Raw genomic sequence first — 17,703 nt, 5'->3', positions numbered from 1 at the left:
TCCCTCCCTCCCTCTTAGGTCTAAGGCCCAAGTTGCACTTTGCCCCCCCCCCCCTCCTGTCCTGTGGATGAGGTTTCCCTCCCCTGAGAAAAGCGTGTCTGGAACTATTTGACATCCTGGATGTGATGTGTGTCCAGGAGTGAGATGAGTCGGCTCGCCCTGCTATCCTGGAGTGCCGAGTCTTTAGCCTCTGAGCCCTGAGCCTGAGCCCAGACTGTCTACAAATTAGAGAAATTAGCCCAGCCAGGCACAGGCACCCAGTGAAAGAGCCCAAATCCCTCCACCTCCCCACCCTCTCTCCAACACACACACACACACACACACACACACACACACACACACACACTTCTTCTACCACCACCACCACCACCACCGGCACCACCATTAACCCCCACGCCACACTGGGCAGTAAAGCTGCACTCTTGGAATCGTAGTCTTGCCATATGGCAGCCAATTTACGACTTCAGCAGCCAAGTTTGGAAAAGAAAGGAGATGAAGAGGAGGAGGAGGGGTAAATGTCGTCTAAATAAAGACATTGATGAAACTATTTTTAAGAAATAAAAACTATTATGAGTTTGTAATTGTTTTAAAAAAGTTAAAATGTTTTATATTCTTTGGACTTTACTAAAATGTGAACAACATATTAGTCGTGTTTTCAGAGATTTAACATTTCTTTTCAAACACTGGAATACAAATTCTGCTTTGTATTACATTGTGAAAGCTACCCAAATCTTTTTTTTGTTGTTGTTAATTTCACAGGCTTATACAACGTATTTATACTATTAACTTAAACTAAACAAACAAACAGAAGTGAATCATTTTAGGAACAAGGAATTAAAGTGTCAAATCAGGCATTTCCCTTTCAGCTTTGAAAATGTCAACATTTCTGATAAACACAGATATCACATCCTTTTTTTTCTGTTTTTTCACACGCTGGTTCCCAAGTATAGACGTACACACACTCTCTTTTTACCCTCCATATGTTGTTTTAACTGCTCTCTCCTCTCCGGTGCTATATTTGCCCTGAGCTTTATTCCAGGTGAGGTGACCCAGAGCTCTATATAACTACATGGTGTGTCTGAAAGTAAAGGGGACGCTAAGCAGACAGGTGTCTAAGTCTCTTCCCTGCGTGCTGGGATGACCTGGCCTACATCTGTACCTGTGAATCGGCACTAATCGGCATCTATATGTGTGTGTAAGACTGCAAGACACTCACTATTTATAGAACTGTATATGTACGTTTTTAAACTTGATTTGAATTCTACATAAAAAAATAGTTAAAAAAAATACATATTTGTAAAATACAGGATTTATAAAAGAAAAAGAAAGAAAGAAAGAAAGAAAGAAAGAAAGAGGGTGTGTTTGTGTGGCAGGGGTCTTTAGTTAAAGATGTTCTTCAGTAAGATGTAGGTCAAGGAGATACAGTGGCAGCAGATTGCTCATTAAGTGCCAAACCAAGCAAAAGTCTATGAGTGTGTTTTTCAGTGGCAACAGGCCAGCCATCTGCTCTTCTTTTATTCATTCATTAACATGTCTTCTTTGTGTGCGCATGGACGTGTGTGTGTGTGTGTGTGTGTGTGTGTGTGTGTGTGTGTGTGTGTGTGTGTGTGTACATACGTAAGCATTCATCACAACAGCCACTTGCTGCTGTCCCCAAGTGCACAACGTCACTGATGTTGTTGTCCAAAAAAACCAGCAGTTGTGTGTCAGATGGCTTCGATCACGTGACCGCAGCGGCCCTCTGATTGGCTGGAGCGTTGAGCTAAAAAAGCTTGGCGCAATCCGGGAGCTCATGAGTTTCTGGTGGTTGGTGACAAGAGTAGCCACAGCAAGCAAGAGCGGATACCCAAAGGATCTTAACTGAAAGGAACCTCCGGAAGAAAACAAAATAATAATAAAAACACACACTGGGGAAAGAAGAGAGAGTGTAAAGAGGAGAAAGCTGAATCGAGGGATGACATAGCCAAAGACATGAGGATCCTACAGCTGAATGAATGTGAGAAAGTAAGTCGTTTTTACATTTCTTTCAATTACGATTATGATGTTATAGAGGTGGATAAATGATACAGAAGGAGCTGATCCATTGGCCGTATTAAGAATGGCTGCGCAGTCTGAAGGCCAGTTCTGGGATGACTGCCAGGAAGAGTGTCAATGAACTTCGGTGTTTTCATGAATGGAAGCAGCTGCCTGAATAATGAATGAATAATAAACAGAGATTATTGAATTAAGCAGCCAACTCTAGTAATGTTTAGCAAACATGCATGTACACCAAAGTTAATATGAAACCATTTCCTTCTGTGTTACTGAAAAAATGTTCCACTTTCTTTTTTTCCAGATCTTGAGCTTTAACCAGCGTTAAAAGATAACGGACCTACTCAACCAAACCAAAGTACTTCTATACCAAAAAAGCAACCCGAACCAAACCTAAGGTCCAAAAAAAAGCTTGAATCCACCGCCTACCTTCAAGTATATTTATCCATATTGTCAAGATGAAGCTGGATAGCACACCTGGAGCCATGAGCGGATGGAGGGAGTTGGACTTTGCCTTGAACTGCACCTACATTGTGCCGGACCAGGTGTCGGACCCAAGCTTCAACCTGCCCAAAGCCATGACCTCCATCCCGCGCAACCTCACCTTCGAGTACAGCACAGACAACGAGGTAAGAGCAATCGGGTTACCTCAGACAGTTCTTGCATTGAGAGATATAGCTACAAACAATATACACCATTAAGCGGCAACCAAGCAGCCATCTGATGCTACAAACAGTTTATATTGGAATCCAGTAAATTGTAACTTTAAGCTTACTTCAGGTTTGTTTGAGTCTCCAGTTGTGTCCGATTAAAGCAAGTGTTTAATCTTCAACATGTGAATTGTGTTACGTAACATTATGTTTGGCCATCTGCATTTGGGCTCTTGGAACAAAAGATCTGCTGACTAATGAGTTCTTCACATATACACTAGAGTGCACAGTGTGTGTCAATGTGGAGTCCATTGACAGCTTGAGGTCAGGGGCCTTTTAGGTCTTTTTTTTCTTCTCATTATGTCATTGTAATGTAGCCATTGCGCAACTCTTGTCTTACACAAACAATAATACAAGCTGATACTCTTACACTATATAAATGTCAGTGACCTTCTCACTTTCCTGCAGGTGATCTAATCTCATAAAGAGTTTCATGTCCTTTCATGCCTCTCACACTTATGTGAGTCAGGAAGAGCGTTGCAATATTTCTGAGTTATTTCAGTCAGCTGACTGTTTGGACGTAACATCAGGTATATGCCTGGGCATGCCACCAAATGGAAAGCCTGACAATCATGTCTACCTTAAAAAGGACTTCCTACTACAGTTAGAAAAAGATCATCTTGAAAGGAGGAGAAGAGCAAAGATGTCAAACTTCTTTTGAAGTCGCACTTGAACATTCTGCTGCTTGTGGTCGACTTGCGCTGCCCCCCCTTCCTCTTTCTCTCAGGACACTTTCAGCAGTTGTTCCTCTTCTCTCGCTCTCTCTATACTCTCATGTCTTCCTCCTTTACTCTGGCGCCATGAAGAAAAAAAAAAAGCTTGCAAATCGAGGTGATAAAAATCTCTTTGGGGGTTATTTTCGAATCCCCCAGGCATCTTTTTTTTTGGCCGGCTAAGTCATCTTACCGCATACTTAACATGCTCACATTTGATGCAACATGACATGATACACTTGTGCTCACGTGTAAACAAGCGCTTGGTGACAGATCATAATTCTAAAAAATATAATTTTATCCTGTATTTGCATGTAACACTTTGTGGAAGACATGCGAGTGCTGACGTGTTTTTACATGTAATCAGAGTCAAAAACACATCAGATAAGAAATGAGACATGAAAACAAACACACACACACTCACATGCTTGCCAGTAAATCTACTCCAATTTTCCTCCTTTGACTTCATAATGACAGACACTCCTTGTATGGGTGTTATGGGATGGTGTGTACACACATGTCACCTTAAGGCGCTGCTTACCCAGTAATCAGAAATTCCAGAGGGCAGGGATTCTTTTTTTTTTTTTACACAGGTGAGTGTGTAGGCCACTTGTTTCATCAACAGGATGAGTCAAATGTAGAGTGGGGTGAATGGAAACAGAGAGCTACAAGCAATGCATTGGTCATACTTGATTGGTCGCACTTTTGGTTTCAAGGAGGATTTGTTAGGCCAATTGGACACCTTTTCTGAACGCTCTTTTCCTTACGTTTTCATTCAAAGCTTCCAGGTAATTCTAAGGCTAGGAAAAGGGGGGTACGTGGCAGATGGGATTGTGTAACGGGTGCCACAAAGCTGTGATAAGAGGCAACGCAGGGGATAGGAGAAGCTGAGGATCTGGAGGAGGAGGAGGAGGTGGGGGTGCTGGTGGTGGGGGAGGGATTTAGGTTAAAACCAGATGATTAACTTTCGTTGGGGCCAGGCAGCCGGCCAGGCATCAGGCCTCGACCTGGCAGGCGCACGTGTGCTCGTCCGAGAGGGTTAAGAAAAGACGAAGGATTGTGGGGGGGGGGGGGGGGGGGGGGGCAAGGAGAGAAAAAAAAAAAAAGGAGGGCGTTCAGGAGTGTGATAGCGTGGGTTCACTTAAGAACGCCCATCGTCTTTTCTTTCGTTCTCTAACACCCCCCCCCCCCTCCTCTTCCCAACCTGGCTAAACTGAGCGGTTAAGAAGCAGAGAAGCGGCCACAGCGATTCGTTAGTCACGCAACAGCAGAAAAGCACAATGTCGCTGTCACACTGGTTCATCGCATCCGGGAATCACCTCAGTTGCCTCGACACACACTCACACACACACACACACACACACACACACACACACACACACACAAACACACACACACACACACTCCTGCTGCCCTCCGTGACCTGTTCTTCTTAATTAAGTACTTCAGCAGCATTCACAAAATCTACTCCGCATTTCAAATTGTACTTGATAATCGCAAAGTGTCCGATGTTTGTTCGTCTTAGTTTGTACTTAACATAAGGGGACATGAAAATCCCTTTTAGGGTAATCTTGAATGATAATTCCTCCATGGCAGGAATAAAACAGTGTTTAAAAAATGGGGGTGGTTGGGTGGGGAGGGGGGGGGGGGTATTTAAGGATTGAACACAAAAGCTCCTCAAGACACTGCGGCTTGTGTGTATGCCACAGATGCTAACGCCCTGATGGCGTGTGTTTGGGTGTGAGTTGAGCAGGGTTGACCCCAAGCCTCAACACTTTCTATGAAAAGTGTAAACCCTGAAGCTCAATAAAAAGAAAAGGACACCGACATGTCCTGTTGGTTCTAACTAAATAATCCTCATTGTAGTTACCCACTTAGTTTTTTTAAAAAAAAGGCCAGAAATGACTCATTCACCTGCGGAACAGGACTAGCTTTGTTCTTGCACAAACAGTATCTCCTCAGGCAACTTCTCATGGTTTTAAGAAATTCCAAAATGTAAATGTTTAGAACTCAAGGCATATGTATGGACAAGCCTTAAAAAACAAAATCATGGGGCAAAGGTTGAACTGATTTCCACGTCGACTGGCTGTGTCTCCAAGGCTTTAAATCAATCTAAAGAGCACGCACAATCAGCTACATCCTAAATTACTTTCCACTGTTCTGACTCTGTGCTTTTAGAATCAAAATCCCATGCTATAACAGGTGACACTGCTTCTTCTACCTCCGGTGTTTTGCGAGGGCAGCAGGTCAGAGCTCAGTGGAGTAGGTCAGAGAAAGTGTAATGCTCTTTACTCGTTTAACTCATTAGTGTGAAAAGTGTGTCACCTTGTGGGTTTTAACGTGGCTCAGGATTGTCTGGGTCACCATGACAACACAACAACTTGGACTTTAATAACACACACGCACAGGCAATGGATGTATCTATTTAAAACAAGAGGGCCAATAGTTCCTTAATGAGTCTTTAAGATCATCTTTATCATGGTTCCTTTGACTTTATTTTCAAAAATGAAAGGGGGAAAACTTGAGAAAGTGAGTAAATCTAATGAAGTGTTCGGTCTGTGTTCCAGGTGACGGGTGTTTTTAGCAAAGAATACATTCCTCAGGGGACTCGCTTTGGCCCCCTGCAAGGAGACATCTACACCAAAGACAACGTTCCCAAACAGGCCAACAGGAAATACTTCTGGAGGGTAAGAAAAACAATCACATGCATCTCCACACATGTACAATATATGCATACAAACTTCATGTGGTGCTGGAAAAACACATGAGAATGGTTAAAATATAACAATGAAAATAGTTAAGAAGTGTCCTTGGACCTGTTTTCATCTCCTTGGCTCCTTTTAATACAAAAAAAATAAATTGGTTGCTCGGATACAGAAGTTTCACATGTCCTATGTCCGTACTTAAATAAGGAAACAAAAAGGCTTTCACACAGACTGCAGTGGCGTTCAGGGTTTTTGGTCAAACTTTCAGAGGAAGTTGTCGAGCCTGTTGGCACGTAACAATGGATTCACGCTCGCACAGTCATCAGAGCCTTACCGGCACTCAGGTCATGTATGCAACATGTGTCACATACACAAAGAAAAGGGACAATCCTTGTCTTTCCGCCCCATTCAAGACTTCTGTCCCTAATTTATCTTTTTATTGTCTGGTCAAGAAGACTTGTGTCACTCAGGAAATTCTCTATTCTGCTGAGTCAATTCCAAAAAAAAGGAGTTTTTGTTGTCACCCCACGTATTTTCCTTCCGGCTCTGTTTCCTGTAAACCTGTGCAAGGGGCTGTTCCTGCCAAGCTGCAAGAGTGAAAGTCTGACGTTATGCTGGACTAATTATGCTATCAGAGGTGTGGGAGGAGAAAAGGACGTGCTGCCAGCTGCATGCCTTGTGTTCTTTGGCAGTCGGCCAGAACCTGTCAAGCAGCCGTCAGTTCCACTTCCCTTTCCTCTCAAAAGACAACAAATACATGTTTTTTGTGTGTGTAAAAGACATGTAATTGAATCCGAATTGAATTGTAATTGAATGTATTCGAAGAAGTTAACTGCACGAGAGAAACGGCACTGAGCGAGAAGGAAAGAGAAAATATGTAGAGGAAGGAAAAGGGAGAGTGAGCGGGGCAGTGACTGTGAGCCACGCCTCCAAGCTTTAAATAAAGTGACGGCACGGGCATAAACACACACAACAGAGAAACCCTCAGGACACACAGAGCAGAGCAGACAAAAACATCTCAACTCATTACTTTAGAGAATTCAGGATATTTAACTGTACATGGCAGAGGTGATTATTTTGACATTTTATAATTACTGTGATTTGTTTAAAAAATGTTTTAAGATTTTGATCAGTCTGATGTTTCTAATACTTTTATGAATTTGATCAACATGTGCTTTTTAATGGCTTACAGCTGCTCTGATAATATAAGGCTTTAATTATTTTAAATTTCATAAACTAAATATTAAATAATTTAAGAAAAATACAAATTTTCTTATTTTGAATTTTCTTCTTCTGCAGATATACAGCGGCGGGCAACTCCAAAACTTCGTCGACGGCTACGATGTGCACAGAAGCAACTGGATGCGCTACGTCAACCCGGCGCGCTCTGCCGCCGAGCAGAACCTGGTGGCGTGTCAAAACGGCAGGGACATCTACTTTTACACCATCCGACCCGTGGAGCCCAATCAGGAGCTGCTGGTGTGGTACAGCCAGGAGTTTGCGCAGAGGCTCTGCAGTCAACAAGTGGACATCAAACAAAGTGAGTGCAACAGGAACACATTTTTTTTCTAGTTTTGTATCAGGATTAGTTAGTCCTTTCCACATAAGGGTTAAAAGTAGACCAATATATTTCATGAAGTTTTTTCCCTTGACTCATTTTTTTTTTTTAATCCCTTCACAAACTATCAAAGCCTCTCTTCTTCTGATCTCAGGGAAAAAACAGATTATCAGCTGATTATCAGTTGTTTGCTGGCGAGGCAGCACAGAAACTAAAAATAAATATCTGGAGGTGATAACATGATGACTGAACATGTCACACGATGTATGCATCAGCAGAAGGATGGACGTCAAGAGTCAAATTCTTTCACTTCAAAGGGAATAAAGAAGCAAAGTTATGCGCTTCCTGTTGACCTGATGTTATCTTTCATCAACAATAGAGTTGGCCCTGATGCTATTTCATCCTATTGTTTACGGAACATGTCCAAATATTTATGTGAGACCATGGAGAATTCACTCACACACATAGACAAAACAAATCTCAGTATTCCAAGGGGTTGTGGGTAGATGACGTAGGTATTTAAGGACAGAAGACAAGGGAGAATAATGGCAGGTCCAAAGTACCTTTGTGAGTCATTTGTTGTCAGCTATTAGCAGAACAGCAAGTCATACCCTCATCACCCTGAAACACTCTCTGCTGCCACTAAGTCTGGTGACTCATGCCAACTGGATACACCAGATGCGTTGCCATTCACCTTGGTGACTAATTCATTGTTTTATCAGCTTAAAAGCTCTTAAAAGCTTTCACCTTTAAGCCCTGGTCTGGCACAGTTGCTTATGTTTTTGTTGTTGGTTTGATTTTCTAAATCTCGTTGAAAACAAGAAGTTCAGGGTTGTTATTGTTGCAGTTGGGTAGGAAGCGCACTAATGCAGAGGTCCTTTGTGAATTACCTTTGGCTTTATGTTTATTCATTGTAACATAATGAAAGCATAGAAATGATGTGCACAATTCAGGTGATAAAACCCTTTTCATGGAAAACCCTGCAGTATGTCTGTAGGTACGGTATGGTTTGGGAAAGTTTAGTAGAAGTAGGTCAGATTATGCAGAGACCTCCAATGCGATCATGATAAACTCAGTAGAAAGCCATGAAACGGCGATGGACATCCAGTAATGATGACAAAGCCTCACAAGTAAGACTTTCTCAAAAGAAGATAGAGAAGGGGGAAAAAAAGGGAAGAGATGTGTCATATATCTTGTGGTCGGTATGGTATGACAGCTATACCAAGAAAAGGTTTCGCAAATGAAACTCAGAATTTGGTGTACAGCTTCTCACACACGACATGACACAGGGACTCCCACACACTCAACCGCCGACCTATTCTCTCACACTAAAATCACTACTGCTACTGGCAAACAGAAACTTTCACCGTGTGATTTCACGAGTAAAGTCAAAACTGAAACTACTATCATTTACAATCAGAGGGAGCAGCTTCTGTTGGGGAGATGTATGGTTGCATGTTTCAGGGATTCTTACTCATCTAAACATAAGATTGACATTTTAGACATGGGTTCAACATTGTTCTTTTATTTGATTCAAGTTATTTATGCATCGAGATCCGGGGCGGGACTGATCGTTTTTTTTCATTTCTTGTCTCGCAGAATACACAAGTTCTGAGGAAGAACATGAAGCAGAGTACACCAAACAGCACCTACCTCAGCAGACATGGCTTAAAGAAAGAACAAAAGAAGTGAAAGAGGAGAGGGACGAGGATGGAGAGGAGAAGATCGACGTGGAGATGTTAGAGCGAGACACACCGCCCGATACGCCCGATGACCAAATCATGGACTTCAGTAAAAAGGTTGAGAAGGAGGAGCCGAGCGACAGAGAACCAGAAGACCAGGGAATCATTCCTTCCCCTCAGCCTCATCACAGAGAGCCCAGCTTGGGTCTCAATCACCAATACTTACCTGATCACCATCCTTCAATCCAGTCTTCCCACAGAAGTCTTCCTCTTCACCTGCATGGCCTCTACGGGCACAGGGAGGGCCTTGTTTCATCTTACCCTCTGTACCCCCAGTCCAGATCCCTCCAGCCTCCCTTCCAGCTTCTTCCTCCTTTTAGCTCACACTATCCTCGCCTCCTTCTCCCCTCCTACTCTCCTCCCTTTCCCGGAATGCTGCCCTCAAGGGCATCCCTCCGATACGGCAGCTATCTGGGTACAGATGGTGTCCCATATCCACCCATCGGACAACCCAATCTTCTCCCAGTGTCCCTACCTTACCCTCCTTCTTCACAAGGGGGTCTGAAAGAACTCACACCAAATGTGTCACCGCCACGAGGCGCTCCACTCACCCCAGAGCTCTCTCCCGTCCCCAAGGCCAGTGGTCAGCATCAGTCGCCTGAGCACTCTCCCTCTGGTTGCGAGGAGGCCATGAATCTAAGCCTGGCTACGATGACCAAAACCAACACAGCACCGCGCAACGGCCCCGGGCACAAATCCCTGCCCTACCCACTGAAGAAGCAGAACGGAAAGATCAAGTATGAATGTAATATCTGCTCCAAGACTTTCGGACAACTCTCAAACCTCAAGGTACAGCTTCATCTCCAGTCTTTTTGTAACTATGATTCAATTGAATGTCGTCAGCATGCAATCTTCAGATCTTACCAATTCACACCCAAACTCATCCATTTTCTTGTATGATCTCTGTAATTCTAGGTCCATCTCCGAGTGCACAGTGGTGAGAGACCGTTCCAGTGTAACCTATGCAAAAAGAGCTTCACTCAGCTGGCCCACCTCCAGAAACATCACCTGGTCCACACAGGGGAGAAACCTCATGAGTGTCAGGTATGTTCAAAATCCTAACCTAATGGTTAATTTTCTTCTCCCTTTACAAGCTTCATAAAAGCTCTTAACTGGTCTCTTGATGGCATTGATGTAACATAACAAAGGAAAGTAAACACTGTATCCAAAATACACTACCTTCTTTCTGAGTCACAAACCGTTCTGGTAAAGCAGATTCTGTTTTTATTTTCATTGAGCCACTACCCACCTAGTCATCTAATCGCATCTTTAGGCTTTTGTTTGCTAATGTGACTTTGTGGGCGTGAGTGTTGTAAGTACAAAGAAAACTGGTCTTACAATGACAGAATGGTAGTCCTCGATGATTAATTAAAGTACTTAAGAAAACTGGAATTACTTGGTCAACCCTCATACCATACTGCTAAATTCATCAAGATGACATCAAGATACTGCACTGCCAAGTTTTTCCGGAATTTCCTAATATTCCCTCCTGTTTTTGGAGGTGTTATTTAACAGTCATTTGATTGTCAAGAACAAAGTGGTAACCTTTCATTTCATTCTTTTCAGGTGTGTCACAAACGCTTCAGTAGCACCAGCAACCTGAAAACACACCTTCGCCTCCACTCCGGGGAGAAACCGTATCAGTGCAAGCTGTGCAACACCAAGTTCACCCAGTACATCCACCTCAAACTGCACCGCCGCCTCCACAGCAGCCGCGATCGCCCCTACCGCTGCCAGCTCTGCGCCCAGACCTTCTTCCACCGCTTCTCCCTGCGCATACACCAGTGCAGCTGCTGCCTGGCCAACTCAAACGCACCCATAAACATGCACATGAAAGAGATGGTGGAGAGGTTCGACGCCAGCCAAGAGGCCGACACGCTGACGGAGACGGCTTCGGCTCTGCAGGTGGAGGAAAGTGTGGAGCGCTGGTTGGCCCGTACCTTGGAAGGGGAGGGGAAGGAGGACCAGAAGGAGGCCACCATACTGCTAAAAGCTCTGACGGCGGCCATTAATGCACCGACAATACAAATGACCCAATCAGCTCTACCTTCATTACACCACAGCCCCTCGCCGTCCTACCAGGAGAGGGCCAGTGTCGTTCATCTCCACAAACGGCCAACTGTAAAGACAGAAGGACAGTGAGAGCGAACTGAAGAAGGGAAAATAAATCAAAAGGACATACAGCATATCATCAACCAAGAAAAAACAGACATCGCCAAATAAAACTTCCTTTATTGTCCCTGAAGGACACAAGGGAAACTTGAACTTCCACAATCCAATGAGCACAGCACCAAAATAAGAGCATTCCAAAGACTGAGCAAGGGTATTCAGTGATTGTACTTACTCCCAGTCAATTTAAAAAAACCAAAACAGGGAGGATTGTTTTGTCAAACTGTGAAGTATTATTACTTTGTTCACTCAGGTAGAGAGAACTTTTTTTGTGCTTTAACTTATTACCTTTTTTGAAATTTGAGTCGTCTTTATTTATTTAGTTGTATCATAGTTTGTCTTTCTGCTTCTTCTTTTTTTCCCCACTCTGTGTTGACATTTCCAAGGAGGGCGAATCATTGGGGAAAACCAAAAAATGGACTCAGGAAAAATAATGTGTCACAAACCTGTGGATGAGTCTTCACTTGTCATACTGTGTGCACTGTTGTACTTAGTGTGTTTGAGCTTTTGGGGCGTGTGTAATGAGTGGAAGTTCTTATCTATATGACAAAGCACAAACCTCCTCTATGCTCCTCACTTAATGCAACTATTTTATTTATTTAAGTTAAAAAAAAAAAAGGGAAAAAATCAGGTAACTTGAACTGTGTTTTTACTATGAAATTGCCAAAATTACGACAGAAGATCTTAAATGTGTACAATATCGCGGTTTTGGATTATTCATTTCTCATTCTTACATTAGAGGCTTAAAGGATGTTGTGACAAAGCATTAGCTCATTTAACTGTAAAGTATCAAAGATGCACTGTGCTGGATAAAACCAAACAACACAAAAAGAAAATAAATACCATGTTTATTGTATCCTAGCATTACAATGAAATACGAGGGCTTTTTCTTTCTTTCTTACTGCACTATGCTACTGTTTTAATGTGAAATCTCACATGCTGATAAACTAAGTTTTTCACCAAGTAGATTTTTACAGGATTCATATGTTTTCATATTTTCCTACAAAGCTTTACTGTTAATGTTTGTGAACTGGAGCTGCGTCCAAAATCCTAGTTTAGACACCAGAACCTCATATTCAGCGCCGGACAACAACAAGTAGCAACTACGTTTTCTATCATTGTTCATATTTTTTTGGTCGATAGCACTGGATGAAAAAAAAATGTAACTAGATCTGTGTGCTCTCTGTTTGAGCCAAAAACCAGAAGGCAGGAATTGATCTTGAAACTACTGAGCCAGTAATGTACTTATTTTTTACATGTTGTAGCTTTTTCTTTCCTCTTGTAAATTATGTTTGTCTTTGTAGTTTATTTTTCTGAAACAGGTTATGAGATGTTAAGAATTTATATGTGAGAGACTATTTTGATTATACTTTTATATTCACATGATGTAGCATATTAAAGATATTGTTTCTACATATATTAAGTATTTTGTGTGTGTTTTTTTACATGCTTTCAATACAGTGATAATAAGGCCTTTTAAAAAAAACTGAAATCCCATGATGTCTGAAGTAGGGTTGAACAATATATCGTTTTAACACTGGGATTGTGCAATAGTCACATCACAGGACATTCAATGCCAATCATGTGACGTAAATCATTCTGAAACTTTTCTGTTGTTTGATGCAAACAAAAACCACGTACACAAAGTCTGTGTGTTCCTGCATGTAAAATGTAGACATACAGGAGAAGTCGTTGACGTCACATAACCCTGGAATGACGCAAGGCAGGTTTGAAATGAGTATTCCTTCTACCGGGTATCGTCTCCTTAATGCGGTGGCCTTATTTACTGACCTTTAAGGATCGTTAACGGAGCGGATGTGCCGCTGATTGTTTACTTTTAGCAGCTACAAGTGAAGCACACACAGTTAAGAGTCGAGGGAGACAAAGGCAACTCAAGATGGTGAGCTTTCGGTTAGTTAGGAGTCACTATCACTGTGCCCTTCATGCAAACTAAACATAACTTTGAACATCGTTAACAATGGTTAGTGGCATACAAGTAACACAATAACGGTTTGTTGTTCTCTCTCTCTCCACATGTGGTCTCTACTTCTCTGTGTGCGTCAGACTCGCTGCAGAGGTCTGGACTCAGTGTGTGATGAAAGAAGGGAAGGGGTTAGATTTGAAATCAGAAGTAACGTTAAGGCCCCAAAAAACCAAAAGCAAAATTGATCTGGTAAAATTTCCATTTTTGTGTTTGGAAAATGGCAATGTATATCGCAGAAAGAAACAAAAAACCTCAATGTCAGTTTTTCCCAACATCGTTCAGCCCTACATGTAATCTGAAGCCCTGCTTTATTTCTGGCCATGTTAAAAAATATATTACTTAAGAGTCGTTAGATAAGCATAGCCTTACTTTATAAAATCATCCATCACCGACATGGAGACAGTGAGGAGGGTTTCCATATCGAAACATAAAGCCAAAATGCAGCTGCTTTGCTGAGTTTTCTTGTTGGGAATGAAAAGAAAAAAAATCATGATTGAATACTCTTTTGTTTTGTCTCTTCTCTGTATCTTAATGCCTTTAGCATTTCATTTTACATGGGAAAATCTCTGACATTTAAACACATACAAAAATGCACAAACTAAATTTATTTTCCCATGAGCAGACACGTCACACCTACAGCACTGACGGGAATCCGGCTCTCTACCCTCTCTTTCTGGTAATAAAACTCCATAAGCTGTATGCCTCTCATTGTTTACTCTTCAGGCTTTTCCTAGAAAATACAGGAAATGAAACTCGATCAGTCACAAATGAAACTCAAAAGGAGTACTACCTGATTTCAGATTGATACATTACAAAATGTGTGACAAAAGATGCTCCTGTTTTAGAGGCATTGTTGGGAGTCAAGTAACTTTGCAGAGTTCAAACGTAAAGATGTTTGAATAAATAATACTTACAGAAACAGCAGTGTGTAACATTGCAGATACTGAGTTTCATTATGTACTCTAAGGGGGGAAAGTTTCTTTGAGTTCAAAGTAAATGAGAACACCTTGAGACCACCAAAGGAAACACGACCACAGTGAATCCGTCCCACTGCTTGTCTCTACACTTAAAACGATATGTCATACTTATGAGCACACAAAAGACAAAACCTCAAAATATGATTCTGACTTGATCATTGTCGCTCCGCGGCAGTGAGACGTACTTTGAACTTTGAATCAACCAAATATACAAAGTTACTGGAAGCATGGCTTGCTTTTTACAGTAATTCTCTCACACTCCCTCTCCCGAGCATTCTGTCTCTTAACCACTTTCTTTTTGCTGTACAATGACTTCTCTTTCTGTAATATTTCCCTCCTGAGATCTCTGCTGAGGGGGAGTACCACACAGCAAACACCTACACACCACTGACCAGAATACAAACACCCTCAATGTGCACATGGAAACGGCTGACAGGAAATCCTTTTTTCGTCTGAAAGCTGCCAGCTAAACTTCAGCCTTATTGTGAAACGAAGCAATTGAACCAGCATTCAAAGCAAAAGTAAAGAACATTTAAAACAACTGGTACAAGGTGCACACCACTTATTTAAATTCTGTATATTTTACATTTTAATCTCTTAAAATTTACACCATTTGAGTTTATGTTGTTTTTAAATCCCTATATTTAAATTCTTAATTATCGGCTGTCATGAAGCAATTTCTAACTTTTCCTTCTCTTTTTTCAAAGATTGCTTTGGGGCCTTTTTTTGCTTTCATAAGATAGCTGAAGAGAGACGGAAAATGTGAAAAATCAGATGCCCAAACCACCTCAACTGGCTCCTTTCGATACGAAGGAGCAGCGGCTCTATTCTGAGCTCACCCTATCTCTAAGGCTGAGCCCAGCCACCCTCTGGAGGAAACAAATTTCGGCCGCTTGTATCCACAATCTCATTTTTTTTCAATCACTACCCATAGCTCATGACCATAGGTGAGAGTTGGGACGAAGCTCGACGGCTAAATCGAGAGCTTTGCCTTCAGGCTCAGCTCCCTCTTCACCACAACGGTCCGGCACAACGAGCCAATCCGTCTCTCAATTACGCTCCATCCTGTACCTCTCACTTGTGAACAAGACCTCGAGATACTTCAACTTCAACCGCCATCCACTGTAATGTGATTATACACTGAAATGTTACTTGAAGAATTCTGTTTAAGTTTAAATTGTTAAAAGCAAAATGTAGCCATTTTCAGGTTAAATGTGACGATTGTATAGTAACTACAGGTATTTCAATGTTAACTTGTTTTCTTCAGAGGTAAACTATTACCAAGCTAGTGTTAGCTTTGTGATTCATTTATCTACCTAACAGTTACACCCGACAGTCACTGGTGATGACTACCTAGTAACGAGTATCTCCATGTAAGAACCGATGGTAAGAACATGATGTTTAAACCTATTTCGATTGGGTTAGCGTGACACATAAAAAGCGGTTTAAGTAATGTTGGAAATGACCAAAACAATTCAACTAAACACCTTTTATCCATAGATAGTACATTGGCCCAATGGTATATAGTACAATAATGCAGTCAAACATACTAGGTTTGATGATGTAAATCAAATAAAATAAGACTAGTATGCATCTTCAGAGATGATCAGGATTGGATTGATTCAAACACTAGCAACACTCATTGGCAGTATCATTTGAAGGACATGGCTCAGGAATCTTTATTTTCTCCTTTTGAGATATTTCATGGCACCTTTTGTTATTCATGAAACGTGAACCTTCAATTTTCTCTCTGCGTTTTGTTTGCCAGCAACACAGAAGACTCAGCTCTATAGCCCATAAGAATGAGCCTTTCTCATGCCACACAGGTTAAAAGGCAAACAAACCAATACATGAAACATGATGGTGTATAGAGTGAACACGCCTCACTTTTGAATAAATAAATAAAACAAAGGTTTTCAAACTAACCTCTTTTAAGTGTGCATTATCAGATCACTGCAAAACATGGTTCTAAACAGCTGCAATAAACCATGCCACAACATACCCAACCACCTGGTCCTTTCTTCAAAGGGAAGTTTAGAAATTTCCAGGGAAGTGATTCACTTCTTAAAAATTGCATCATGCATATCAAACCTTTATTCATTCTCGAAAAAGACAATGAGGTTTCCCTCATTTCCAACGCCGTCGAGATTACAAGCACAGTAAAACAAGCAAAAACACATCAAACACTCAGAATCAGTGACAAAAACCACTGAGATCATTTAAAACAGTTACAATTTGAAACAAAGTTGTTCAAAATCAAATTCCTAAACTCTGGAAGAGAGGGAAGAACTCCAATCCTTAGAGTTTGCTGGAGGGGGTTCCACGAATTTGGGGCAGATTTACCGAGTTCAGTAAAAGCTCGAGGGACTTTCAGAACGAGCCAATCAGAAGAACGGGTCATGTAGGCACCCGTATTCCACTCCAAAAGGTCTATAAAAATATCCGTCCTCCAGAGGAGAATGGATGCAACAATTTACAGTTTCTTTTGGGGAAATCTACACCAGCGTCATTAGTTAGTCCTTTACAGGAATCATTGGTTTATGATACAACAATGTGTCCACAAATAGTCATTTCCTTTGCTTTCAAATTTCCAAAGAAGATACCTGATTACGTGCAAAACAGATCTAATTCAACTCTTACTCATATTGCTGCAAGGCTGCTCTTAATAATTGCAAGACGATATAATTTGTGCACCTCATCTGGTCAGTCACAACCCAGTCTGTAGTGTATCCTGAAGTCAAACCTGACATACACTCCTTTTCTAAGAAATAGACACCCCTAAAGTGATTCAATGTACGCAGATGAAGATTGAGAGGGGAGGAAGAAAAAGATTGCATGATAGGAAGAACACAAGGAAACTGTGTTGGCACAGTCCCGTACAGCAGCACTACAAATCTGGTCACATATATGAAAATATATTGGTAGTTATGCACATACAAAAATGTTGTGCTAGATTGAAAAAGTGGAAAAGAAGCTCAAATAAGGTAGGCATATATAACAATTGTTGTGTGCAGTGACTGAATGGATAAATAAGCGGTGAAAAAAGCATATGCTCAACGTAATGCCACCAAAGTCAGATGTTGCTTCGTCAATGCGGCTTCCCATGCCCTTTTT

At 41.6% G+C, this 17,703-nt stretch overlaps 1 protein-coding gene across 3 annotated transcripts; it reads left to right on the top strand.

Moving 5' to 3' along the window:
• The first annotated feature begins 1,770 nt into the window (after window positions 1-1,770).
• On the top strand, window positions 1,771-13,045 carry prdm1b (PR domain containing 1b, with ZNF domain). 3 transcript variants are annotated; one of them, XM_061059319.1, is made up of 7 exons: window positions 1,771-1,996; window positions 2,336-2,660; window positions 6,022-6,141; window positions 7,459-7,699; window positions 9,317-10,248; window positions 10,375-10,503; window positions 11,026-13,045. In XM_061059319.1, the coding sequence occupies exons 2-7, from the start codon at window positions 2,490-2,492 to the stop codon at window positions 11,599-11,601; spliced, it is 2,169 nt and encodes a 722-aa protein (XP_060915302.1). In that variant the 5' UTR covers window positions 1,771-1,996; window positions 2,336-2,489; the 3' UTR covers window positions 11,602-13,045. The 3 variants fall into 3 exon arrangements, with proteins under 3 accessions (XP_060915302.1, XP_060915301.1, XP_060915304.1); XM_061059318.1 differs by having other exon boundaries at window positions 1,771-2,004; XM_061059321.1 differs by lacking the exons at window positions 1,771-1,996; window positions 2,336-2,660; window positions 6,022-6,141 and adding an exon at window positions 7,109-7,227.
• The last annotated feature ends 4,658 nt before the right edge of the window (window positions 13,046-17,703 follow it).

The sequence above is a fragment of the Labrus mixtus genome, chromosome 16 (genome assembly GCF_963584025.1).
Source record: "Labrus mixtus chromosome 16, fLabMix1.1, whole genome shotgun sequence".
NCBI classification, from domain to species: domain Eukaryota; kingdom Metazoa; phylum Chordata; class Actinopteri; order Labriformes; family Labridae; genus Labrus; species Labrus mixtus.
Note: the sequence above shows the minus strand (reverse complement) of the source record. Positions and strands in the feature narration are given on the sequence as shown.